Source organism: Phalangium opilio, unplaced genomic scaffold (genome assembly GCF_054372755.1).
Source record: "Phalangium opilio isolate 3A_F unplaced genomic scaffold, DU_Popi_V2 ptg000017l_1, whole genome shotgun sequence".
Lineage (NCBI taxonomy): Eukaryota > Metazoa > Arthropoda > Arachnida > Opiliones > Phalangiidae > Phalangium > Phalangium opilio.
Genome location: NW_028324151.1, coordinates 687,606 through 711,336, shown reverse-complemented (window position 1 = coordinate 711,336; position 23,731 = coordinate 687,606). Strand labels below are relative to the sequence as shown.

Below are 23,731 nucleotides of genomic sequence, written 5' to 3'. Positions count from 1 at the left end.
AACCTCCTAGTAAACACAATCTAGCTTCGGGTAAATTTCTGTCAATTTGGTAATCATTCATGATGGTTTTCAAATGTCGTTCCATTTTACTGTTGAACTTTAAAATCGTTCGGCGTTTGTATATCCAAAGGTCAAAGGCCACGGCCGATGTCAAGCAGCTGATCAAGCGCGGTACCATCTGCCAGATTATCGAATGTTTGGTGGCGAAACTGGTTAGGATCAAAACGACGTAGATGTGTTGAAACAGGAAACAGTAAACGGCGAAAAGCCAACTGGTAATGAAGACCAATTTCTGAACGACGTTTCTCGATGAAATTTGTTCCGCGAAGTAGCTTTTCACTTGGAACGAGTTGCGTCGGCGTTTCGTCAGATTCGTCTTTGGCATCCGATTGATGGGTGGCATCTTTAAGGATGCGCTCAGTTTTCTGTAATTGTTAAAATCTTGGATATTAAACCTGGGTCCTTGATCGATACTATTTGCCGGTTTGACTTACCCGGTTCTCGTCGGGCGACACAATCGCTGGTTTTGCTCTAGTTACGTATCTACTCGGAACGTTTCCCTGATGGCCACTCGTCAATTGTTTGTCTAATTAGTTATAGTTAAGGCCTCGAGTGTGTTTGAATAGAACTCGAAAATATTCTATCCCTTAATTGGTTTATACGAGAACCGCTAAATTCCATTAAGGAGTGACCATTTTTTCACTTCAAAATGATAAGCTTAATTAACGGCGAAATAAAATTGCGCTTTCGTAATTAACCGACAATATTTTTAATAATAGTTCATCAAATACATTTCCACGTAGACATTTTTTTTCGTAAAACATTTCGTATAATTTTATAGGATATACAACATTTTAAACATTATCTTCAGTAACGATATATAGCCAATATATATATTTAACAAAAATCACAGCTTGCTAAAACGATCGAAGGCAATCATTAGGAAATATTAACTAACAATTTTAATTTAACTATAATCGCGCTTAAGTGAGTGTAGCGTAGTAAAGGCCTCGTAATGCGAATATTTATAAATATAACACTAATTGTAAATTCAAAACCACAGTTTAAAGTTTCTGAAAATACAGATACTGTATAGAATTTCGTAAATGGCGTGACATAAGGCGCTTGTTAAAGCCGCGGCTCGCAATCAAAATTAGATAAGACCAATTGTGTTGCACATAAATGTGCCTCGAAGCTTTATTACACCTCGTTTATGAGGGAGCTTAGGCGTTTCGTCACATAAATCCAAAAAGAGTGTGATACTTATTTAAAAAAAGCCGTTTTAGGGCATCTTGTCATAAATGTTACGTTCGTTTCGCCGATTATGTGCTGAGTTAGATAAAAAATTGATTTTGCAACGTTACATGTTGTAAATCGCGAGTTGAAGAATAATTATAAAAGATAATATCTTTTATCATTACGTAAATGTAAAGGGGATGGCTGTGCGTTGGGTATCCTGACTAATGTTCGATTATGAAAATTATGATTGTTCACTCGCGAACTCTAGTTTGAAATTGTAATTTGTTTTACATTTTTCAGGTAAAACGTTAGTCAGATGAATCTGAAAATAGTTCCAATTGGAAGGACCTCGGATGGATGGTAAGACGAAAGAAGTTTGTTTATTAAAGTTTCGTAATTAAATACGGAGTAGATGATTAATGTAAAATAGACTAGATAGAAAATAGTGGGGGGGGGGGCTTTTTACCAAGTTACACCAATCCTCCTGGCGTTAAGGCAAAGCGATGATTAAAATTTGTACACTTGTCTGACAGTGTTACGCCTAGCTTTTACAGCTATACCCTGTTTTAGTTATTCTTTTTAATTACAAAGTAATACATTTAAGAAAATAATGTTAGTTGGTCGTTTTGTACTGGAAATTCCTTAAATATTTATCTATAAAGAGTTTTAAACATCGATGGATAAAAATATTTATAAAACTATCGTTTAGGACGTTTGACTATTCGTGACGGCTGCGGAGTCGCTTTCGTTTTTGGTCCCTTGGACCATGTGTAGTTTGTGGTAGAATCCTTGGCTGGCCATGAGTTCCCTGTGCGTTCCCTTCTCGACGACCTTTCCCTTGTGAATGACTAGGATTTGGTCGGCGTTTTGAATCGTTGATAGTCTATGGGCGATGACGATGCAAGTACGCCCTTCGCTGGCCTTGTCTAGCGCTTCTTGAACAACCTGTTGAGAGAACGTTTATACTTTTGAGTTCATTCGCTTTGGACCGCGTCATACCTGTTCGCTCTCGGAGTCCAAGGCCGAAGTAGCTTCGTCCAACAAAAGAATTCTAGGATTTCTAACTAGCGCACGCGCGATGGCTATCCGTTGCTTTTGACCACCGCTTAGTTGGGTTCCGCGGTCCCCGACGTTAGTGTCGTATTGCTGTAAAGTAAATCGGATACGTTATACGGTGTTCGATACGCTTTTGGTTATAATACAAAGGGAAGATACCGCGGGTAAGGATGAGACAAAATTATGTATGTTGGCCTTGCGGGCAGCCTCGATGATTTCCTCCATGGGTACTTGGCGCGTGTTGTCACCGTAAGCGATGTTCTCTTTAATGGAATAACCGAACAAAACTGGTTCTTGAGAAACTATCCCCATTTGAGATCTCAACCAACCCAACTCCAAGGACTGAATCGTGTCTCTATCCAATTTCTGAAAGTTTCAAATCATCAGCGCAATCGGTATTTATCATTGAAAGATTAATTACTTACCACGTCGCCCCGATCAGGGTCGTAAAACCTTTGCAACAACTGAATACAGGTGCTCTTTCCGCATCCGCTGGAGCCCACGAGGGCGATGGTCTCTCCTTGACGACACTCGAGACCGAGTCCCCTGAGGACTTTAACCGTCGGTCTTGTAGGGTAGGTGAAGGCCACGTCTTTGAAGTCGACTTCTCCTCGGCTTTCGACGGGTTTGACGCCTTTTCCCGAAAAGGGGTCGATTTCGGAGACTTTCTCCAAGAGTCGGAAAATTCGGACAGCCGAAACTTTAGCCTTTTGCGCGTCAGGGGCGAAAGCTACGGCTTGACCGATAATCATAGATCCGGTAATAATTCCTTCGACAACTCTATTAGGAAAAAGCGTACGTTTAGGATGTGTTGAACTGAAACGGTTAAAGTCTCGCCCGTACTTGAATAAATCCCCGTAATCTAGTTCGCCTTTAGCAATCAGGGTACTTCCGTAGTACATAGAAGCGCCGTAAGTCAGGCACGGTATGCATTGAGAAAGGCCAAAGGTTAAACCCCTCAAGTAAGCCTTCTTTCTGGCCATTCTAAAACGGCATTAAATCTCTTACTTCGTTGTCCTTTCAATACGAACTAGTTATAATTGTCGTGACATACTTGTGAGGCTCGGCAAGAGCCAAGGCGTAAGCGTCGAAAAACGTCTGTTCTAAATGTAGAGAAGCGACGGTTCTAATATTGCCGATGGCTTCGACCGCGACTTTTGTGGCCTTTTCGAAGGCCGCCTTCTCGTCCAATAAATTGCCCGCGATGACTCTACTTTCGAAGTAGACCGAAAGTAGTACCACTGGCACGAAAGCCAAGACCACCAATCCAATTTTCCAATTGAAATAGACGGCGACCGCAATGGCCGCTGCCAAGGTAGCTAGAGATTGAATCATAGTGGACATTTTTGAACCGGTTGCCTTTGAGGAATTACGAAAAAAGGTTAATCGGGAACTGAATTCGGCGTTGAATAAATTGATCCTCTTACCCCTTGTACTTGGGCAGCGTCCGCTGACAGTCTGGAACAAAGCGCACCCGTGCTATTACTCGGTAGATCGTACCATCCCATTTCTTGTCGAACCATCGTGGTGAAAACCATTTTTCGTAGTCGCAGAGTCAGACATTCACCGGCCACCGTGAAGGAGAATGTTTGCATGAAGACGACTAGACCCGAAGCCACTCCCATGATTAAGAAAATAATGCAATAGAAATTCGTTTCCTCTATAGCAACTGCGTCAGGTTTGTTCATTGACTGAAAAAAAGCAGCGCGATAATTCTGGCTTTCGATTCTCGACCGCGAATCTTACCTTTAAAATGTCTCCTAGTAATATTCCGTAAATTGGAATGGAAAATCCGATGAGAAATGATCCCAGGCAGCCCATGGTCGTGTAAGGCCATTCGGGGGCCGTTAGTCTAAGCAGTTGACAAGTCCCCAATCCTTTCTTTTCTTCAGGGTCCAACTCTTCCTCGTCCGCGGTAGCCGCGTATTCCATCTTCGATCAGGTTGAAATTTTTTTCAACACTCGGGACATTTTCTATATACGCTGGTTCTTACCAATTTCTTGTGGTCCTCGGGGTTTTTCAAGACGCTGGATTGTCTCCTCCACGTTGGTCTTCTACCCTCACCCGATTCGTACGACTTGTTGCTGGCGACGCTCATTTGTCTTTCTATTATTTTTGACACGGGTCTTCTTTGCGGGCTGCCCACTTCACTGATGGTGCTGGCCGAGTGTGGTCGCTTTACTATCTCCACGCCTCCTTCTTCGACACCTTCGTCGTCTTCTTCTATTTCTTCGAGTCCTTCATCTTCGTTCTTCTCTTGTTGGACGGCCTATAATCATTTGAAAGTACTTATGAAGAAGCGATCAACTTGTGGCTAATCCGAGAAACGAATGTCTGTAACCGTACCTGCGCCAAAACTAAGTTGTAATAGACTCCTTTCTTTTCCATCAGTTCATCGTGAGTTCCTTCTTCAATGACTGCCCCCTTGTCTACGGCGACGATTTTATTGGCGTTACGAATGGTGGAAAGTCTATGCGCCACTACTATGGTAGTTCTGCCCTTTCTAGCTTCGTCTAAGGCGGCTTGAACGATGGATTCGCTCTCGTTATCCAAGGCGGAAGTAGCTTCGTCCAATAGTAGAATCTTAGGGTTTCTAATCAGTGCCCTGGCGATGGCGATTCGCTGTTTTTGACCTCCGCTTAGCTGCGTGCCTCTTTGGCCCACCTCCGTGTTGTAACCCTGGATATTTCACGAACATTATAAAACCTATAAAACGTGTCTCCTTAACTAGCTACTATCATACCATGGGAAGTTTAGTAATGAAATCATGGGCGTTGGCTTCCTTGGCCGCTTGTATAATCTGTTCGTCCGTGGCCTCCTTCATTCCGTATCTTATATTTTCTTCAATGGACGTGTTGAAGAGAACGGGTTCCTGTCCCACGACGCCAATTTTGTCCCTCAACCATCCCAGATTGAGTAATCTAATATCTTTCCCGTCGATAAGTACTTGTCCCTGGTCCAAATCGTAGAATCTCTGAAGCAGTTGAATCACGGTACTTTTACCGCAGCCACTTGATCCAACCAGAGCTACAGTTTCTCCCGGAACCGCCTCGACGTTGAATCCTCGCAAAATCTGCACGAAGGGTCCCAATTTAATTTTTCTCGGTTACGACGTAAAATATTTATTATTTTACCGGAACATCTGGTCTGGATGGATACCGAAAAAAGGCGTCCGTAATTTTGATCATTCCCGATAAACCTCGTGGTCTTTCACCCATATCGGAACTGCTGTCTATAGGTGGTACCTTTTAAATGTCACTTATATTAATTTTCGTAATCAAACGGTACTGGGACATTTCGTGTTACGATATTAATTACCCTAGCTATGATGTCAAAGACCTTTCTAGCCGCCCCTCTCGCCGTTGCAAACGCTTCCATATAAGGAGCCGTCTGTCCGACAAACATGGCACCAGTTAAAACGTTAAAGAAAATCTGAAATGTTCACCCAAAAATTACTGACAATTAATTTTAACTCGACCCTAATTACTTGCCACAATCATTTTTCCGCTGGAATATTCGTTGGTAGTACATCGCGTATCGAGAACCAATTTGGTGCCGTACCAGAACGCCAACGAGTAACTAGCGTAGATACAGAACCAAAAGGTGGCCATTCCGATACTGGTCAGCATTCCTCTTTTGATACCGTTCTTCTTGGCTGCAAATAGCTCCTTCTCGTAGCGGTCAATCTCTTTTTTCTCGCCACCAAAGGAGACAACTGTCCTGATGGAAGACAAAACTTCCTCGGCAATTGCCCCGGCTTTACCGTAAGCCGAGAGTTCGTCTCCAGCGACTTTTGACTGAATCTGCGTTTCATATTTAAGCAAAATTAACATTTCTCGTGACGGTCAGTTTGAGGTTTTCGTACGCACCATGGCGATAATACTTGTTGAAATAATCATGACGGGCATAGCTGACAAGATAACCAGAGTCAACTTCCATCCGTAGACGAAAGCGATGACAATACTGATAATTGTTGTCGAGAAAAAGTAAATACATATCCCGACTTTGTCCCCGATACCATCTTGAATTTTCTGAAGATCTCTACAAAATTAATCCTTTAAGATGGTGTACTCGTTTCGTGAGTTAAATAACTTACGCCGTGATTCTACTGGCGAAATCGCCAGTTTCGTTGGTATCGTACCAACCAATATCTTGTCTTAGAACGGCTTGTAGAAAGCGTTGGCGTATCCTCAAGGCTTGGTTTTCGGCCGACCAACTTAACGTGAAGACCGTAATATAATTTAATACGAAGCACGCGGCCCCCACTAAGGACATATTGCCCGCGAATTGCGCGCATTCCTCTAGCAACTTGTTAATGAAAATATTCGGGTCTATCGTCGTTGTGTCCATGAACCTAGGATAAAAGTAATTGTCTTAGGACTGCCTAATCAATCTTTATAGGGCGGCGGCGACGTGTCTTACGTAGTTGTTTCCGTGGTTCCGTACGTCGGCGTCGTACTTATAATCGATTCATTGGTTGTTCCGTTGCAAATCTGGTCACCTTGCGTGGTCTCGAAGCCCACGAATGACTCTAACATGTTTCCGAGGAAGATTATAATTAGAGGCATACTGGCACCGGACGCTAATGAACTTAGAACTCCGATACAAATTAATATTTTGTCAAGGCAGGTACTGTATTTAAACTGTAATCAAAAGTTATCAATGAAGGGATTAGGTTAATGTCGAAATGAACTTACTAATGCGAAAAAAGACACGCCTGGCACCGCTTCTTCCTTCTTATCGGATCTGATTCGTTAATTAAAGATTATTTAAATTAATACGGGTAATTATTGAGTTTTTTTAATGAAGCTCTCTTAATGAAGCTCTCTTACCCTTCGTCCTTCTTCTTGACGGTATCGTCTATATTTTGATCGGACACGTCATTGACCACGTCCGGGAACGCGTATACTTTTTCGGCCCATTTCTGTTTTTCCAAATTTTGCGGGACTGTCCCATTCGACCCGTGTCCGTTTTCTATTTTAGCATCTGGTACTTCATTGACGCTGTGGTCGTCGGCTACCACATTAATACTGTTATTAACGCCGTTGGAAGCGTGATTCGTGAGTGACATGGCCGGCTGTGGACAAATACCACTTGCTGTTAATTTAGTTCCTTTTCGTTAAGGTTAGCTTTTCTTTTTTAACTAATAAAAGTTAAGTTCGTTATCTATTTGTTCTTTATCCGAAGACATAATCACGTGCCTCGTGACTTAAAGGAAAGGTGAATTCTAGATTGCGTAATCTTGGATAAACGTTAAGGTTACCTAAGGTTAAGCCCTCTTTCTCGCCCTAAACCTTTAAATTAGAGACTAAAATAGTAATCTAGAGAGATTGTAAGGCGCCAAGACTCGTTTCAACGGTGCAATTTTCCCGATAAGATAAACTCGTTTCTCAATGAAGGTGCAAACACCCTTCAACTTTTGCTGGCCACTGATAACTCCCGCAACTTTTAGCCTTACGTAGTAAAAACCTTGATATTTTATTATATAAAATTGTATTGAAGAAATCTTGAATTTAGAAGAAATAATAGTGTGTTTTTTCCGCCTGCACTTAATCTAATCTGCCATATATATGAAATTCCGAGTTGTTCACTTATCATCTCACCAAGGACGAAACCTTAAAAAGAATCAATTGACGAAAATAAAGCGTTGTTTAAAACTGACACATTTTTAAAGAGCCTGGATTTCTCGAGAAATTTGGAATTCTTCCGAATTTAAAACAAATTTGTTTCAATTGTATTTCTTCAATAATATGGGTCAATGTTCAAGGAAAATTTCTTTGATTTTTGAACTTGAAATTGCGTCTTCTTGCCATTCTATTTTCTTATTAATTTTATTATAGGGACTTTAAGAGGAAGTTGCTTAGATTTTATTATTATTTTATTATTATATAATAATTCCGAGAAGTTGTTTGGGAGGTTCATAAAGATATATTTTATTTCATATTTTCCTCAAGGAAAGAGCTGTTCGTAAATATTTTGCCAAAATGGAATCCTTATCTAAAGGGTTGTAAAATGGGATTTACTATATTTATTTTTTGGGCAAGCCGAGACACGCTTTTAATCGCCCAGGTCCTTTCCACCACGTTCATTAAACGTAGTTCGTGACCCCAATTTACCTTGTCTCGACCATACGCGTTTGTAAATAGAGAATATTCGAAAAATACCTTCTGTCCGCGAATTGTATCTAAATGTTCGGATTTAGGGTTATTAAGTATTCTGGGTCACGTATACATGTTTTCGTGTCTATGACAATCGATGGTCGAAAAAGCGCGGGAAACACCCACTGTATAGTAAAAGCGATAAATGGTCGCGTGCAAATTTCCCGCGCAAAATGTTACACGCTCATCTTTCAAGGTTGAAGTTGTAGCTCCTTTAAAGACAGATTACGCGTCTCAATTAGCAGGAAGTTGGAGATTGAGTTTTTGACGATTACCCGTTGCATATTTTGGAATATTTCTTTGATTTAATGACTATACAAATGAGGGCGTCAAGTGGTTAAATTTGAGTTTGCTCTATAACCTGACCATTTAATAAGACGCATCTTAACGCACTAATCGATAGATTCTTAATAGAGGCCCTTTTAATAAATTACAAGACCTTGCGGCACCCTATACGACGCCTTGTCCCGAGATTATAAAAAATAACTACTTCAAGTCCCAGTGTAAGGCAAACCTTATAATTTTCCGTGGACTTTTGCATATTTGTGACGTAGTTTTATAGTTAAACACATATATTTTTGCTTACAAAATATGTTTTATCTGTTGCAAAACATTGAAATTGGTGATTTTTCTGAAAAACCGAAACAACTACTTTCAAATTCCCACGAAAAATGAAGTCTTTATACGTTGAGCGCCTTGCTTTGACCCAAAAATTCCCATTGACTTTTTTTTAAAAAATTGGAATAATGGTGGTCACAAATACTACATTATTGACTTATTTTTGCCGGCGTGTCGAGGACTCGAGGTGTGTCGTACTGTTTTCTTTCCAATCAACTTAGAAGGAATAAAAAAAAATTGATATCCTCTAGCGTGGAGAACGTAATAATAGGGAATAGTTTGTTTTTTAGGGTGTAGTCGGAAATATGTTTACATATTATGCATTTTGGATACACGAAGTATACATACGTAGTGTTACTTCAATATTTGTCCTTGGAGAATACTATAAAGTGTATTTATTATAATATACGAAGCGAAATTGACTAACCGAAACGTCCCATCTTTTAGAACGTCTCAAACTCAAAGTACAACGCCTTTTAAAGTATATCTTATTTTAAATGTAGCTCTTCTTTAAAGGGATAGTAGCGTATAAAAATGTATAATTATATTTTGAATTGAACTTTCCCCAATAAATTTTTTAAAAAAAGAAATATTTTAAGTCGTCTTTGGCAATTGCTAATGATCACCACTCTGATCAATATAGTAAATTTAATAAGTATATTATTTATACGTTGAATTAATCTGAAATAAAACGTATATCGATTAAGGTCGTAAAATTAATTGGGTTATCGGGGTTTGTAATCTAGCCGCGCTCTTCGATTATCTACAGTTGAAGTCAATTAAGAAAAAGGTCGATTTTCTAGTAACCGCACGCTTCGATTAGGATAAGTACAGAGTTTAATAGGATTTTTTTTTGTTCCAATATCGAGTTATCGGAAACTAATTTCGCAAACTAAACTTATTTACCAATATTTCAAACAAAAATAGATATCCGCCCCTAAAAGTTGATTGTATGTAAGGTATTAAATTTAATTTTATTAATAGTGTTTTTCAAGGTTATTATACACTTTGAGCGTCTTGTTTGCGTTGGATATTTCGGAGTGAAAACCGAACCACGGAAGGTTTGCTAAATTATCGAGTTTAATGACTTCTTTTTCGCCCTCACCGAAGTCTAAAATATAAACTTAACAGCGTCCTGTACAGACTACATAATTCTAGGCTAGCTGTGTCAATAATTGTCGTAATATTGACGCTGCGTTAGGTTGGGTTTGATTAGGGTTAGGTAAAGGTTTTTATTACGTTTGGTTAGGTTCAACGGGGAAGGGTGCTAAGGCAGGTCTTCACGCCTCAATAATTTGATGATACCGGCCCGTACTTGGATTTTGTAACTTTTTTTCTTTCCAGAGCTCCAAGGGCACACGCTAGCTTTTGGCTAACAAATAACGATCTCTAAAAGCAAGCCGGAGGAGACTCTGTGTCCCGGTCTGCACGGAGATCCGCGAGTGACCGTGGCCTTTTTAACGTATCATGTCCCGTACGATATAAAATGAGTTCTTTTTTATTTCTCGGTATGGCAATAAACCTTGGGTCAAGTTACAAAAAACTACCACCACCGTCTCTAGGCAATTAAGAATGATGGGAACACTCGAGTGTCCTTACGTAATTCACGTAAACTATACCTTAAGTGGCTTGAAACCATTTAAAATGGTTTTCCACCACAAAAGACTTCATTAAATAAAAGAGTACTTACCAAAAATGTGAAGAGTGCTCAGCTTCAGTCAAAGATAAGACGAATAAGTTAACTCGTAACGATTTGAATAAATAAGGAGGCGCTTGGACCGCGACTGAAAGCTGATGGACTGACTACCGGCCGGGAAAGATAACTTTAAAAGTGAAGGTATACTAGCCCACTATAAACAAACTTCTTTGCCGGCGATGAAAACTCCAAGGCAGCTCGAAGGAGTCTGCTGAGTTTGACTTCTCGCGTACGCGTCTTCGATCGAACCGGCAGCCTGTTAGGCACGTGTTTCTAACTCTGTTGTCTTACGTTCTGTGATGCAATCTGACTTAATTCTCCTCTGGTTCGGTAGCGTACGCCCCCCATAAAACTCTCAAGTTGAAATATTGCGACATCAATGGGCAACGCTCTTTAATTATTACTACTGCTACTACTACAAAATAACTCGTTTTACTAGAATATCTATTTTTTTATTTTGGTGTTGCACTTACGATGCGTCATTCCAAAGTTATTTTAAGATGGCGTAGAAAAACTTGCAAATCCATTTATTGATTAACACGAGATTAAAGTTGGAATCTTATAGCCCGAGGGAACTTTGAATAAATCATGTTTTATAAGGTATACTTAGAAAAGTTTGAATAAACCATGTTTTATAAGGTATATTTAGGAAAGTTTGAATAAATAATGTTTTATAAGGTATATTTAGGAAAGTTTGAATAAACCATTTTTTATAAGGTATATTTAGGGAGAAACACGCGAGGTATCGAAACCAAACCTATTATTTTGCCACGAACTCTATTAGGAGAATAATTGCCTCAAGTTGAATTAACTCTGGTGTAAAACTGACCAAACTTGAATGGTAGGGGTTGCGAGCCTGTTTATAGGAGAATACAATCTTAGAAAGGGTATATATTCCCGTACAAAACGTCTTTCCTTTCAAGCTTAACCTTTGAAAGACAAACTCTTCTAATCGTGGTTTTGTTTAATTACCAGGAATATTGACCACCTTCTCTGGGTTTAAGTCTTCACGCGAAAGGAATAATAAATCTCCAATTATGTTCCAAATTGCGACAGGCTTAAAGATTTCTTTCAATTGTACCATGACGCTTAAAGCTCCAACAAAAAAGCTCGCCGTGGTTAACGGAAGGGTGCGGTTAACTTGGTGGATCAAGAGGTATTACCCAATGTTCGTATAAGGTATGAAAGTTGAACATCTTTGACCAATCTTAAATTTCGGCATGGGACCGATCTTCGAAACTGAAGTTTTCAACTTTCTGGATTTGGTGTTCCAGAACCCCATTGTATACGTCGTTTGGAAAAGTTGTTGAAAACCGCCATTAACTTGTACCCGAGTAGCGACATCGATCTTTTCTACTTGTTTTTCGGGCTAATGTCGGTATCACTATCCATAGTCCGTTCTGAGATATTTTTCAACATAGTTGCTTAATGCGGGAAAATGGAAATTGAATTTCTCCGAGTATAATTCGATCAATTAGAGTCCATTCCAGCTTCAGCTATCAGTGTGTTCAAAACAGCAGTGTGTTTATTCCAGGCAGATAAAGGCTTTCGTTATCAAATGTATCCCAGTATCTCACGCACTAACATTTCAGCGTGATTATATTTACTTTTTGAATAATTTTTTTTCTCTCGTTACCTATTCCTAATAAACGGGGACAAGATTTTTGCGAACAATTCTTTGCATTATTAATGTCAGCTTTCCAATGGCGTATTTATAGGAGTTTGAATCAATTTTCTCGAAAGAGCCTTCTATCGAAGCTAGTTCTCCTTAAGTATTACGCCTTGTTGACAGTTCGCGGCCAATAGAAAACGGCGTACATTTTTGATACTATATATATAGCGTGATTTAGAACGGAAGGCGTTTCAATTAAATAATATATATACACTTGGAAACTAACTGAGATAAAATCCGATATATCCGCAGCAGGGACAGTTTCAAGTCGTAAGGACCTTAGTGAAGGCCTCTTGAAACTCGAAAAATGGCGGAGGAGGAATTTGAATTGGTTGGAAATGATCGTTATTTTAAATACAGGTGAAATTTGTATTTTTTAAAATATGGAAATTCTATCGTTGATTTTAATAACGCAATGGTTATGACAGGTACGTGAAAGAGAGCCTTATAAACTACGCGACAATTGAGGTGAGTTCGTCAACGTTCCGTTGCGGCTAAAATTCTGTCGCGGCGTCTCGAAAAGTCGTTTTGTATTTGATGGAATTTGCTTTAATGTCTTATCAGGAAACGTGGGGTATGCCCAATCAAGTGTCCCGCTACGAAATGTCGGCGGACTACGCGAAACGAACATACAACATAAAGTATACTCTTCTCAGAAGTTGAAATAATAATAAATGATCTTTTTTTTCACGCAAGCGCACTTGCTAAAAGAAAGTTGGCGTTTATCAAGTGCGCTTTATAAAATCTCTCGGTCATTTATATATATATTCAAATGATCATAAGTTTGTAATAAACGCTACTTAAGTTCGTCATTCCCTATGTGTATTGCTATAAATTATTCCTTTCGGAGATAGCTGCCAGAAATGAATGTTTAACTTATGGACACGTATAAACTTACGTTAGTACCCTATTGTAATTGAAATTGGTTGACGTCTTTTAGAGCTATTTTTGAAGGTCATAAAGTTCCATATTTTGAAATGATTAAATTGTACGATGACCCTCTTCTATTGAAAGTAAGTGATTTCTTCCGTAGTTGAAATTTATGTAAATTTAAATTAATGTGACGATGTAATATTAATTCGCTTTTAGGAAGCTCATAGTCTGATGTTTCCCTTGCCACTGTCGTATTTGGAGGGCCGACAGGAATATTTCAGTCCAACCCCTCCCTTCAGCACGTCCAAGATGATTATCGTGTCCGCGGCCCCGAAGAGAGTCTTGTCAACGTCTTTGTCCTTCATAAACATGGACACGCCAGTAAATTTTCCTTCACGGGAATGGATTTACAAATTCATCGAATTTCATTTCACGTCCAATTAGGTGATCGTCTTGACGGTGTTAATAGTAATCGTTCTGTCGCTTCTGCTCGTCTTTCACTCGGTCGTAATGAATAAGTACAAATCGTTGCCCACCAAGAAGGTCGTCAAGAAAATGGCCCACGAGACCCTGGAAAATGTCTGGGAACACGCCTCGCTCTTGTGCGCCGAACGTAAGTCATATCGTGCCTGAAGGGGACCCAACTGGGTTAAAGCTTCAACTTTCCGTTATAGCCATTGGCACGGTTTTGCCCCACATTACTTGTCGTCTACTGGCGGCGTCGTGGCTTATCGGAGTGACTTTCCTTTTGTTTTTCTTGGGTTGTTTCTTGCGGACCGAGTTCACGACGGAAAGTTACAATTACATCGACACCCTCTCGGATTTGATTAAATCCGGAGTTCCACCTGTAATGATTGAAGGAAGCGGAACTCTCGAATATCTTCAAGTTTTGGTAAATATTATTCTCCTTTTCAAGTCATTTATGATGGCGACATCATTTCTCCATTTCTAGGCATCCGAGGATCCAGTTGTACAGAAATGGCTAGATGGACTCGATCGGGAGGCTATTTTCGCTTCTCTAATGGATTACTTGAGTTCTGACGGATACATTCCGATTCTTACCGGCGAAAAAGCTCTGATCATAACGGACACTCATCTGACGTGGCTCATGACCGCTGATCAAGAGACGAAAGAGTTCTTCGTGGATAAAGGAGGACTTTACTTATCGCAACAGGAAATTGGGTTCGACTACATGCACATTTTTCAAAACGCTTCTTGGATCCGTTCAAGTTTTCAATGCCACGAAAACGGCCAACTGAGGTTAGTGTAGGCGAACTATATCGCGACATGAACGTTTTTGACGAATATTAAATGGCAGTATGGGACCGATCTACGAAACTGAAGTTTTCAAGTATCTGGATTTTGTGTTCCATTATCCCATTGAATACGTTACTTGGAGGAAACCGTTGAAGAGCGTCGTTGACTTGGAACTGAGTAGCGTCATCGCTCCTTTCTATTGGTTTTTCACGCTGATGTCAGCGTCAGTAGCCGTTTTACTTACCGAGATCATCTTCAACAAAGTAGCTTAATGTAATAGGTCACCGGTGCGGTAAATTCTTTCGCTCCTTTCTACTTAATGATATCAGCGTCAGTAGTCATTGTCTTTACTGAAATACTCTTCAACATTGTTGTTTAAACATAGCTTTATTTAGTACACTGCGTGAAAATGTAATTACAGAAATCCTTTTTATAAATTAGTGTAAGAAAGGTTTTGCGTCTCCATTGTTTTTATACAATAACTTGATAATTAGTGATGGTCGTGTCTTTTTCCCTCAATAAGTTCTCTGAACTAGTTTCGTGTTATAAGAGTTAGGTAACGGTGTATTTCTAATGAAAGATTTATTGACGTGGACGACTATCACTTTACAAGAATGAGTTGAAAATGGGGGAACGCCGACGCATCTTATTGCTGAGAATACCATCTTGTTTTTTCAGTTTTCGTTTCACTTTCATTGGCCGATGAATTTTAGCTTCCCACATGATTATCAAGACAGAAATTAGCACACCCACGACGAGGAACCAGAAGGCGATGGCCATCTTTGACATGGACAGTTCTTCGATCGTTTCCTCGGGCTCTAACTTGGGAACGCATATGGCGCCTTTGACCACTTCACGAGCCTTGCTTTGAGTGAAGATGCCGGACTCCGCCAGAGCGTACACCCTGAAATCGAAACGTCGCGTCAAAGACAGCTTATGGCAACTATTTGGAGTGTACTTACACAAAAGAGAAGGCTTCGGCGATTCGCGTGTCGGTTCCTTTCCGTATCGGGTAAACGTATGACGTCTTGAAGACGGTTGTCTCGGGAACTCTGGCGTCTTTAACCGCGTCGCAAATTCCGAACTTGTTTATTGCCTCCATCAAGACGTCGTATGGTAAAAGCATGGTCACTTCGCCGGATTTCACTCTCTCGAACATGTCCATCATGTCCAGATTCTCGTATTCCACGAAGAGATTGTTGTCCATCGCTCTTTGTAAGACCCCTTTGACCACGGGATCCAAAGAGCCCTGAAGATTTGGACAGAGATCTATTAAAACTTCACCCAAGCTGGACGAGTAAAGTAAGTGACCCGGAAGATCTCACCTGCATTTCGAGGGACGCCGGTGTGTTGTCTAATATGAGAATCTGAACTTTGGGGTCGTCTATAATGTCTTGAAAGGTCTCGTGTACTCGAGGCGTGACTGGCAGAGTTAGAGTCGAAAGAAGACTGGAACAACAAGCCCAGGTGATGAAAGCCGACGGGAATATCCAAGAGATCCAACACATTCGTTCCAGAACGTGCGAATCCACCGACGAACCTATTTACGAAATTGCAACTAAATTCATATTCTTTTATTGTAATTCGTAACTATACCTTGAAGCAAAAGCACCGATATTTCGTGAAACAGGATATTGTCGTTGGTCCATTGCATTTGAATTCCGAAAAACGGTTTTGTGGCAATTAGTCTGATTACGTTAACTACGCAGAAGAATAATATCGCCGAAACAGCAATTGCTATCCAGACCTAAGGGTAAAGAAATATTTATTACGCGTTTCTATCGAAGAATCTTCGAAACTGATACATCAGTTGAAAAAATGAAGGATCCTTCGAAATGCGATTTCCCTTTGAGTTCGCTGCCGATTATTTTCCAACTGTCATATCCGATGGACCGGGTCAAGTCCGCGGAATCGACCAGCATTTCATTTGCCCCCACTGGATTAAGCGATATGTCAGCGTTCTAAAAGGGGTTTGGCGAAACCGTAAACTTAGATTTTCTCGCGAGTTACGAAAAATGCGATGTTTGAAACGGCTTACATTATTGACAATGTCTCCAATGACTCCAGTCGCTGTTCCGTTCACTCCCATTCTTCCGTAGTCTACCGCCTTTGACATTGAAACATTGTACCTGTACAAAAGAAATAACTCGAGTCCAACTTTATCGGGATTATATCACTTTTTATACTCAACTGAACAGGGAATACTTGAAGAAACGAGTTAAACACGAGGGCTAAATGTCCCTCGTAACGGCCACCGTCTCCCGCTTCCTCGAAGTACCACGGCACCTTAATTCATCGATAATTTGAACATCAAGATCTACGAGTCTAATTTTACGAAAGTAGTTTTCACCAATTTCTTACTTCGCACGCTGTAAAGCGAACGAAATCCTCCGATCCGGGTCGCTTAGTTGTAGCCCACATACTGTCTGCAAACTACAATATTGACGACTAGGAATTTCCTAGCAAACTAAACCGCTCAAAGAGTATAATTAAATGAAACGCGTTAACTAGTGCTAAGGGACTACTCTAGTGATGCCCATGATCAATTGTGTCGGTTATAACTTACCTGAAAGAACTCGATGCGTCACCACGACGATGAGGTATCAGTTTTACTTCTGGATCGCTTTTTCAAACGCAAAACTCGTCTCGTGCTCGGCCATAATTGAGTCGCTACTACACGGGAGTTTAACCTCGCGATTCTGTTTAACTTCCTTAAGAAATACGCGTAATTTCCATTGTTATTCTACGAACTGTTAATTATAATCTAGGGGTTAATAGGTAATCGCGTGACTAATTAATAGAGAAGCTAATTACCATATTTTGCAGTCTATGGCTCGCTGTGACCGCGATTACGACGTACACGATTATAATCGATGAAAGTCGAACTCAATTGAGATTTCAAGCTCTCTAATAGGATTTATATAAGCAATCTAACTCGAGCTAACATTTGAAGAATTAACCCGTACTCGGCTTTGATTCGTGTTTGTAAAAAAAACGTTCATTGCGGGTCCGACTTTGCGTGTGAAAATATTTATTGACAATCATCATATGTATTAAGTCAAGCAATTATTTGAAGTTGTTTATAAAATGTTTGCGACGTATCCAAGAACAGGCGCCAAGTCGAAGCGCGCGTTTCGAGGTAGACTAGCAAAATCTCTATAGGAGCCTCTAGTTTAGCCCAGGCTATTGGGGTCATTTATGACGCGTGAAAGGCGACCAGTCTATACTGCCTTTGAACGCTTTAATCTCGGCTCATTGCCGTCTCAAGTCGAACGAAAACAAAGTTACAAAGAAGTCAAATACGAATGTCAGTTACTAGCACGCTAAATTGTACACAACAACTGTTTGTCCACGAATACGCATTCGGCTTTAATGGTTTCCGTGTCAAACCCCATTTGATCGTGAACGTGGTTTCGACAAGGCGCGGTTACCCATTAATCGATTGATATACCCGCAACTTTTGTAATTGCAAAATTGTTTTCATTATTTATATAAGAATTAAGTGCTTCTATAGTGCCCGAAACCATATATTAAACATTCCACATTCTAATGTGTATTTAAGTTTTCTCAGACATTTATATCTGCCGGACACGCTTGGCAATTGGATTTAAATAAAGAATTATCATCTGAAATATTTTTTTTTTCAAAGTGGCTTAAACCCTGGAATTAACTCCACTTTGGTTTATGAGACGTATCACTTGTATTTAAGCAAACTCTTACCATAAAATTAGTCTATGAAATGTTTTCGTGAAATTTTGTATGTTTGAATATTTTTTAAAGAGATGGTCGCGGGGAATATTTATTGAGTATGAAATAAATGAATTTTTGTATTTTGCTTGCAAAGCTCCCGCTTGTTTCGTGTCATCCAAAAGTAATGGCGGGATATTTCAGTGTCATCTTCTACTTTCAGTTTAAGGTTCGCTTTAAATTGGCCGATGAATTGTAGCCTCGCACATGATTATCACGATGGAAATTAGCAAACCCACGAGGAGGAACCAGAAGGCGATGGTCAACTTTGACATGGACAGTTTTTCGATCGTTTGTTCTGGTTGTAGCTTGGGAACGCATATAGCGCCTTTGACCACTTCACGAGCCTTGCTTTGAGTGAAGATGCCGGACTCCGCCAGAGCGTACACCCTGAAATCGAAACGTCGCGTCAAAGACAGCTTATGGCAACTATTTGGAGTGTACTTACACAAAAGAGAAGGCTTCGGCGATTCGCGTGTCGGTTCCTTTCCGTATCGGGTAAACGTATGACGTCTTGAAGACGGTTGTCTCGGGAACTCTGATGTCTTTAACCGCGTCACAAATTCCAAACTTGTTTATACCTTCCATCAAGAAGTCGTATGGTACAAGCATGGTCACTTCGCCCGATTTCACTCTCTCGAACATGTCCATCATGTCCAGATTCTCGTATTCGATGAAAAGATTGTTGTCCATCGCTCTTTGTAAGACCCCTTTGACTACGGGGTCCAAAGAGCCCTGAAGATTTGGACAGAGATCCATTAAAACGTCACCCAAGCTGGGCGATTAGGAAAAGTGACCCGGAAGTTCTCACCTGCATTTCGAGGGACGCCGGTGTGTTGTCTAATATAAGGATCTGAACTTTGGGGTCGTCCATAATGTCTTGAAAAGTCTCGTGTACTCGAGGCGTGACTGGCAGAGTTAGAGTCGAAAGGAGACTGGAACAACAAGCCCAGGTGATGAAAGCCGACGGGAATATCCAAGAGATCCAACACATTCGTTCCAGAACGTGCGAATCCACCGACGGACCTATAATCGAAATTGCAATTAAGTTCCTATCCTTTATTGTAACTCGTAACTGTACCTTGAAGCAAAAGCACCGAGATTTGGTGAAACAGGATACTATCGTTGGTCCATGACATTTGAATTCCGAAAAACGGATTTGTGGCAATTATTCTGATTACGTTAACTACGCAGGAGAATAAGATTGCCGAAACTGCAATTGCTATCCAGACCTAAGGGTAAAATATTAATTTTATTTTTATCGGAGGATGTTTTGGTCCTTTTCCACGCGCTGCTAGCTGTCGGCCACCATGATGCACGATGTAAAATGATCTAGTGTAATTTATGGAAATGCCAATGAAAAAACTACGATAGTTTATACATCTTTTGAAAAAACGAAGGCTCCTTCGAAACGCGATTTTCCTTTTAGTTCGCTGCCGATAATTTTCCAACTGTCGTATCCGAGAGGTGGAGTGAAGTCCGCGGAATTGACCAGCATTTCATTTGCCCCCACTGGATTAAGCGATATGTCAGCGTTCTACGAGGAACCGTAAAATATCTTGGATTAAGCAAAATGCAACGTGTGAAATAGCTTACATTATTGACAATGTCTCCAATAACTCCGGTGGCTGTTCCGTTTCCCCCCATTCTTCCATAGTCGATTGCTTTTGACATGGAAACATTGAACCTGTACACAACGAATTGTGACTCGGGTCCAACTTTATCGGGATTATATCACTTTTTATACTCAACTGAACAGGGAATACTTGAAGAAACGAGTTAAACACTAGGGCTAAATGTCCCTCGTAACGGCCACCGTCTCCCGCTTCCTCGAAGTACCACGGCACCTTAATTCATTGATAATTTTAACATGAAGATCTAAGTGTCTAATATTACAAAATAAATTTTCGCCAATTTTTTTACTTCGCACGCTGTAAAGCGTACAAAATCCTCCGCTCCGGGCCGCTTAGTTGTGGCCCACATATTATCTATAAACAACAATATTGACGCGTGGAATTTCGTTATAATTAAATGAAACGCGTTAACGAGCCCATTATTAATTGTTGTCGATTATAACTTCAAGGTTTGGCTTTAAGCTTACCTGAAAGAACTAGATGCCGCACTCCGACAAGGAGGTATCAATTTTAGTTCTGGATCGCTATTTCAAATCCAAAAACATGTCGTGCACGATTATAATCGAGTTTCTATATTCTGCCGCGTTTGACCATGAAATTCCGCTTAACTTTCTATACACAATGTATATTGTCCATTGTTAAGCTACACTCAGTTAATCATAGTCTGTGATTGGGATTAAGCTAATATTTAATCGCGTGCCTAATTAATACGAGTTATAAAGAAGCACGACAAATTAACGAAAGTTTGAACGGTGCCAACTTTCCGTCGAATGGCTCCTGCTAAACACTACGACCTATTTACTATTCGAGTTAGGCTGGAATACGAAATTGAAATAGAATACGACCAAATGTGGAAAAAAATTAGTATCAAATTACTGTCACATGCCAAAAAGTGGTTTATTTTCACACAACCATGTTTATAGATTACGCGGTATACAGTCGAGTGTAATTATTATAATTTGTGGAATTTCGTGCTCACTGGTCGTTATCTGTTTTTTTTTTGTTTTTCCCAGTTTTGCCATATCTATCGCAACTTGGGTTCGCCGGTTGGTGAACGCGAGAGTAAAAAGTCGTATAATGACACCTTCGTGAGCAATTATTTAGCGTATCGGTAAAAATAATTGCAAAAAGAAAACAATGACAATTCGAACGTAACTATTTATATAAATAAAAGAAAACGTCCAGTACAACTTTGATCGATGCCAACCCCGTACCCACGAGTAAAATTTGAAAGGAAAATGCCACGTTACGAAAGGATAATCGGGCGTTTTCCTTGGCCTTCACTTTTGGGACGCATTGGTATCCCTTATCGGCTTCCGTGGCGATTCTTTGAGCCATTATACCCGATTCCGACAGAGAGGTGACGCTGAAATTAAACAAGAATTACTTTAAAGAACTTATCACTAAAATAAAAGATTAAAACCTTGCCGGCAACCAAAGTCAAACATCCCCGAACAACACCGTACACGCAGCGCGTTAGGTTAAGTATATTGATTGATCTACGGCAAGGTTTCAATCCCGTGTCTTAGACGCGCAATTACACGAAAATGAAAGCTTTCTTGAGTCGTTGATCCATTCCTTTTCGAGTCAGATAGACGTAAGAGTGGTCAAAAATGACGGTTTCGGGAACCCGGACGTCGGAAACGTATTCGCACAACCCATAGGCTGAAATTCCTTCCATGATAATGTCGACCGGAAAAAGAAAGACCAGCTCACCTCGCTCGGCCTTGGCCAATCTGTCCAGCAAATTCATGTCCTCGTACGCGACTAGTAATCCATTTTGAATGGACCTAGCTAGAACCTCTTCCTGTACGGGATCCAAGGAGGTCTTCAACGAGACGCCAACTTTAATAAACTGCCCCTTCAAAATAACTGTAATAAGGAATAATGAAGTACTTTCATTGCCAGTGACGCTGGCGTGTTATCTAAAATTAATAATTGAACTTTAGGGTCGTCTAGAATGTCTTGAAATGTCTCTTGTAATCGGGGCATGACTGGTAGAGTCAGACTTGAAAGTAGGCTGGAACAACAGGCCCAACTGATGAAAGCCGATGGAATTAGCCAAGATATCCAACACAATCTTTCCAAGACGTGAGAATCCACGGCGGAAGCTTTCGATTAAAAATATAACCAAAAGTACATAGATTAAATTTTCAAGAACTTTTGACATACGCACCTTTTTGAAGTAAAATCGATATTTGTTCGAACAGAATGTTCTCGGTTTTCCACGACATTTCAATCCCAAAATAGGCCTTCGTGGCAATTATTCGAATTGCGTTAACAGCGCAATAAAAAATAATGATGGAGACGAAAATTGAGATCCACACCTGTTTAACAAGTACTTAAAATAGGTTTTTCTTTTAAATTGAACATTCCCTTACGGGTTTTGAAAACACGTAAGATTCTCGTAAATGCCAAGTTTCATTCATTTCGACACCCAGAATTTTCCAAGTGACGGTCCTGACTGGATTTGTCATGTCGGCCAATTCGACGAATAAATCGTGAATTCCCACTGGATTTAAATATATATCTGAGTTCTGAAACCAACGCGAATTGCGATTATTTTTAAGCGAGCCTCGAAGAGCGTGAAGCTTACGTTATTCAGGAGGTCCCCGAATAGACCCGTCGCGCTGCCACTTTCATCGTATCGACCATAATCGACACCATCGAACAAGGATAAGTTGTACCTGTAAACATTCTCTAGCTTTTGTAAGTATAAATCTACAATTCTGTCCCATTTCCATTGGGGATTTTGTTTCTAAACCATAGTTGTTGACAAGATGTAACACTTAACTGTAAACCTGGGAACATTCGCAAGAAGGCGTAAAGAATCTCGGCATGATGACCTTCGTAAACGTCGTCAATTTTTTCAAAGTAAAACGGAACCTTTTCATAAACAATAGCTAGAATTTCAATTTTCTCCTGGCCTTGTTTCAAATTTATTTCCAATTACTTACCGTTCCAGCTGTGAAACGGACAAAATGACTAGTGACGTTACTCATGGCACGATCTTGAAATAATACCAGGTATTTTTATTGAATTCATCCGTACTCGGGCTCACACCTGCTGGCTTTCACGCGAGAAAAATCCGATTGATTTGAGACATTTTGGGCTAAATTAAGTAGGGTAAGTTTATTTTAGTTTCGCAGTAAATAATATTAATTAATGCGAGAAAACAGCTTCGCGTGAGACAATAAAAGTCTGGGGAGAAATTTCCAAGGAGACCCGAGAGATAACGAAATTCCTGTTTTTGACACGTACGAAACCAAAGTTGGACACGTCAAGGTGTCATTATTTTATTTTCGTTTGCATTTACAGAAGTTCATATATTAAAGTCTATAAATTAATATTTTTCAATAACTTTATAGGTACAATTGGAACATTTTTGACCGATCTCGAATCATAATATCCTGGTTCTACTTTAATGCTTGTATCGTCGAACGTCATCAATGTTCACCTCGTCATCTTCGGCGTAATGTTCGGCCCGAATGGCTTCGAAAGTTTTAAACAAATCCTGCAAAATGGCCTCGGCTTCGTCGCGGCTTTTTCCACACCATTTTAACAAATCAATCGCCAAATCACGCTTGTCTTTTTGCACCAAATGCGCGCAGTAACTATGCGCGGTCTCGTCTTCTATCAACTCTTCCTTGAACTCCGCGATTCTTTGTTGGTCGGCGCTGAAACACCACGTGACAAAGTTAACGAAAGATTCCAAGGAGAAATGATTCAAAAGGAGAACCTTCAAGTGAAAGTACAAATGTCCCATTTCGACTAAATCAT

At 40.2% G+C, this 23,731-nt stretch overlaps 5 protein-coding genes and 2 long non-coding RNA genes across 9 annotated transcripts; 3 read left to right on the top strand and 4 right to left on the bottom strand.

Annotated features, from left to right (window-relative positions):
- Window positions 1-745: 745 nt before the first annotated feature.
- On the bottom strand, window positions 746-10,896 carry LOC149702153 (ATP-dependent translocase ABCB1-like). 2 transcript variants are annotated; one of them, XM_089865946.1, is made up of 20 exons: window positions 10,763-10,896; window positions 7,129-7,373; window positions 6,994-7,042; window positions 6,719-6,939; window positions 6,393-6,650; window positions 6,166-6,337; window positions 5,788-6,099; window positions 5,615-5,728; window positions 5,431-5,541; window positions 5,040-5,369; window positions 4,643-4,975; window positions 4,290-4,565; window positions 4,042-4,227; window positions 3,723-3,986; window positions 3,350-3,654; window positions 3,139-3,279; window positions 2,721-3,075; window positions 2,455-2,661; window positions 2,239-2,385; window positions 746-2,184 (listed from the first exon to the last, which is right to left on the bottom strand). In XM_089865946.1, exons 2-20 carry the CDS (start codon window positions 7,365-7,367, stop codon window positions 1,945-1,947), a joined length of 4,260 nt encoding a protein of 1,419 aa, XP_089722072.1. In that variant the 5' UTR covers window positions 7,368-7,373; window positions 10,763-10,896; the 3' UTR covers window positions 746-1,944. The 2 variants fall into 2 exon arrangements, with proteins under 2 accessions (XP_089722072.1, XP_089722073.1); XM_089865947.1 differs by lacking the exon at window positions 10,763-10,896 and adding an exon at window positions 7,560-7,892.
- Window positions 10,897-11,316: 420 nt separating this feature from the next.
- On the top strand, window positions 11,317-15,076 carry LOC149702152 (uncharacterized). Its single transcript, XM_089867071.1, has 11 exons — window positions 11,317-11,655; window positions 11,744-11,947; window positions 12,043-12,800; window positions 12,869-12,908; window positions 13,005-13,081; window positions 13,381-13,453; window positions 13,530-13,694; window positions 13,758-13,926; window positions 13,988-14,205; window positions 14,266-14,573; window positions 14,632-15,076. The coding sequence occupies exons 3-11, from the start codon at window positions 12,748-12,750 to the stop codon at window positions 14,840-14,842; spliced, it is 1,314 nt and encodes a 437-aa protein (XP_089723197.1). The 5' UTR covers window positions 11,317-11,655; window positions 11,744-11,947; window positions 12,043-12,747; the 3' UTR covers window positions 14,843-15,076.
- A 100-nt stretch (window positions 15,077-15,176) lies between these two features.
- LOC149702151 (putative glutamate receptor) lies at window positions 15,177-16,991 on the bottom strand. The gene is made up of 8 exons (XM_089867070.1): window positions 16,932-16,991; window positions 16,762-16,856; window positions 16,609-16,699; window positions 16,376-16,531; window positions 16,167-16,317; window positions 15,896-16,110; window positions 15,533-15,819; window positions 15,177-15,474 (listed from the first exon to the last, which is right to left on the bottom strand). The coding sequence occupies exons 1-8, from the start codon at window positions 16,989-16,991 to the stop codon at window positions 15,177-15,179; spliced, it is 1,353 nt and encodes a 450-aa protein (XP_089723196.1).
- Window positions 16,992-18,355: 1,364 nt separating this feature from the next.
- Window positions 18,356-19,049, bottom strand: LOC149702150 (uncharacterized). Its single transcript, XM_089865957.1, has 2 exons — window positions 18,766-19,049; window positions 18,356-18,707 (listed from the first exon to the last, which is right to left on the bottom strand). Exons 1-2 carry the CDS (start codon window positions 19,008-19,010, stop codon window positions 18,494-18,496), a joined length of 459 nt encoding a protein of 152 aa, XP_089722083.1. The 5' UTR covers window positions 19,011-19,049; the 3' UTR covers window positions 18,356-18,493.
- A 395-nt stretch (window positions 19,050-19,444) lies between these two features.
- LOC149702148 (uncharacterized) lies at window positions 19,445-23,014 on the bottom strand. The gene is made up of 9 exons (XM_089865954.1): window positions 22,909-23,014; window positions 22,746-22,837; window positions 22,548-22,638; window positions 22,333-22,488; window positions 22,128-22,278; window positions 21,848-22,062; window positions 21,493-21,779; window positions 19,914-21,317; window positions 19,445-19,854 (listed from the first exon to the last, which is right to left on the bottom strand). Exons 1-8 carry the CDS (start codon window positions 22,951-22,953, stop codon window positions 21,107-21,109), a joined length of 1,248 nt encoding a protein of 415 aa, XP_089722080.1. The 5' UTR covers window positions 22,954-23,014; the 3' UTR covers window positions 19,445-19,854; window positions 19,914-21,106.
- Window positions 21,695-22,274, top strand: LOC149702149 (uncharacterized). The gene is made up of 2 exons (XR_016381704.1): window positions 21,695-21,825; window positions 21,901-22,274. It is a non-coding gene; the product is annotated as an uncharacterized LOC149702149 (long non-coding RNA).
- On the top strand, window positions 22,468-23,417 carry LOC149702147 (uncharacterized). Of its 2 annotated transcripts, XR_016381707.1 has the most exons (4): window positions 22,468-22,825; window positions 22,917-23,077; window positions 23,131-23,236; window positions 23,320-23,417. It is a non-coding gene; the product is annotated as an uncharacterized LOC149702147 (long non-coding RNA). The 2 variants fall into 2 exon arrangements; XR_016381706.1 differs by having other exon boundaries at window positions 22,917-23,236.
- Window positions 23,418-23,731: the final 314 nt, after the last annotated feature.

Bases quoted from the DNA above. Each gene is read 5' to 3' on its own strand.
- LOC149702153 (XM_089865946.1), bottom strand. From the start codon at position 7,367: ATGTCACTCACGAATCACGCTTCCAACGGCGTTAATAACAGTATTAAT. The intron at 7,043-7,128 runs GTAAGAGAGCTT...TTAACGAATCAG, and splicing joins GTCAAGAAGAAGGACGAAGG to ATCCGATAAGAAGGAAGAAG. The intron at 4,228-4,289 runs GTAAGAACCAGC...ACCTGATCGAAG, and splicing joins CCGAGGACCACAAGAAATTG to ATGGAATACGCGGCTACCGC.
- LOC149702152 (XM_089867071.1), top strand. From the start codon at position 12,748: ATGGCGGAGGAGGAATTTGAATTGGTTGGAAATGATCGTTATTTTAAA. The intron at 13,927-13,987 runs GTAAGTCATATC...TTTCCGTTATAG, and splicing joins CTCGCTCTTGTGCGCCGAAC to CCATTGGCACGGTTTTGCCC. The intron at 14,574-14,631 runs GTTAGTGTAGGC...ATTAAATGGCAG, and splicing joins CACGAAAACGGCCAACTGAG to TATGGGACCGATCTACGAAA.
- LOC149702151 (XM_089867070.1), bottom strand. From the start codon at position 16,991: ATGTGGGCTACAACTAAGCGACCCGGATCGGAGGATTTCGTTCGCTTT. The intron at 16,857-16,931 runs GTAAGAAATTGG...CGATGAATTAAG, and splicing joins TTCGCTTTACAGCGTGCGAA to GTGCCGTGGTACTTCGAGGA. The intron at 15,475-15,532 runs GTAAGTACACTC...TTTCGATTTCAG, and splicing joins GCCGAAGCCTTCTCTTTTGT to GGTGTACGCTCTGGCGGAGT.
- LOC149702150 (XM_089865957.1), bottom strand. From the start codon at position 19,010: ATGGACAACAATCTTTTCATCGAATACGAGAATCTGGACATGATGGAC. The intron at 18,708-18,765 runs GTAAGTACACTC...TTTCGATTTCAG, and splicing joins GCCGAAGCCTTCTCTTTTGT to GGTGTACGCTCTGGCGGAGT.
- LOC149702148 (XM_089865954.1), bottom strand. From the start codon at position 22,953: ATGAGTAACGTCACTAGTCATTTTGTCCGTTTCACAGCTGGAACG. The intron at 22,639-22,745 runs GTTAAGTGTTAC...GAATGTTTACAG, and splicing joins CGAATGTTCCCAGGTTTACA to GTACAACTTATCCTTGTTCG. The intron at 22,489-22,547 runs GTAAGCTTCACG...CGTTGGTTTCAG, and splicing joins TCGGGGACCTCCTGAATAAC to AACTCAGATATATATTTAAA.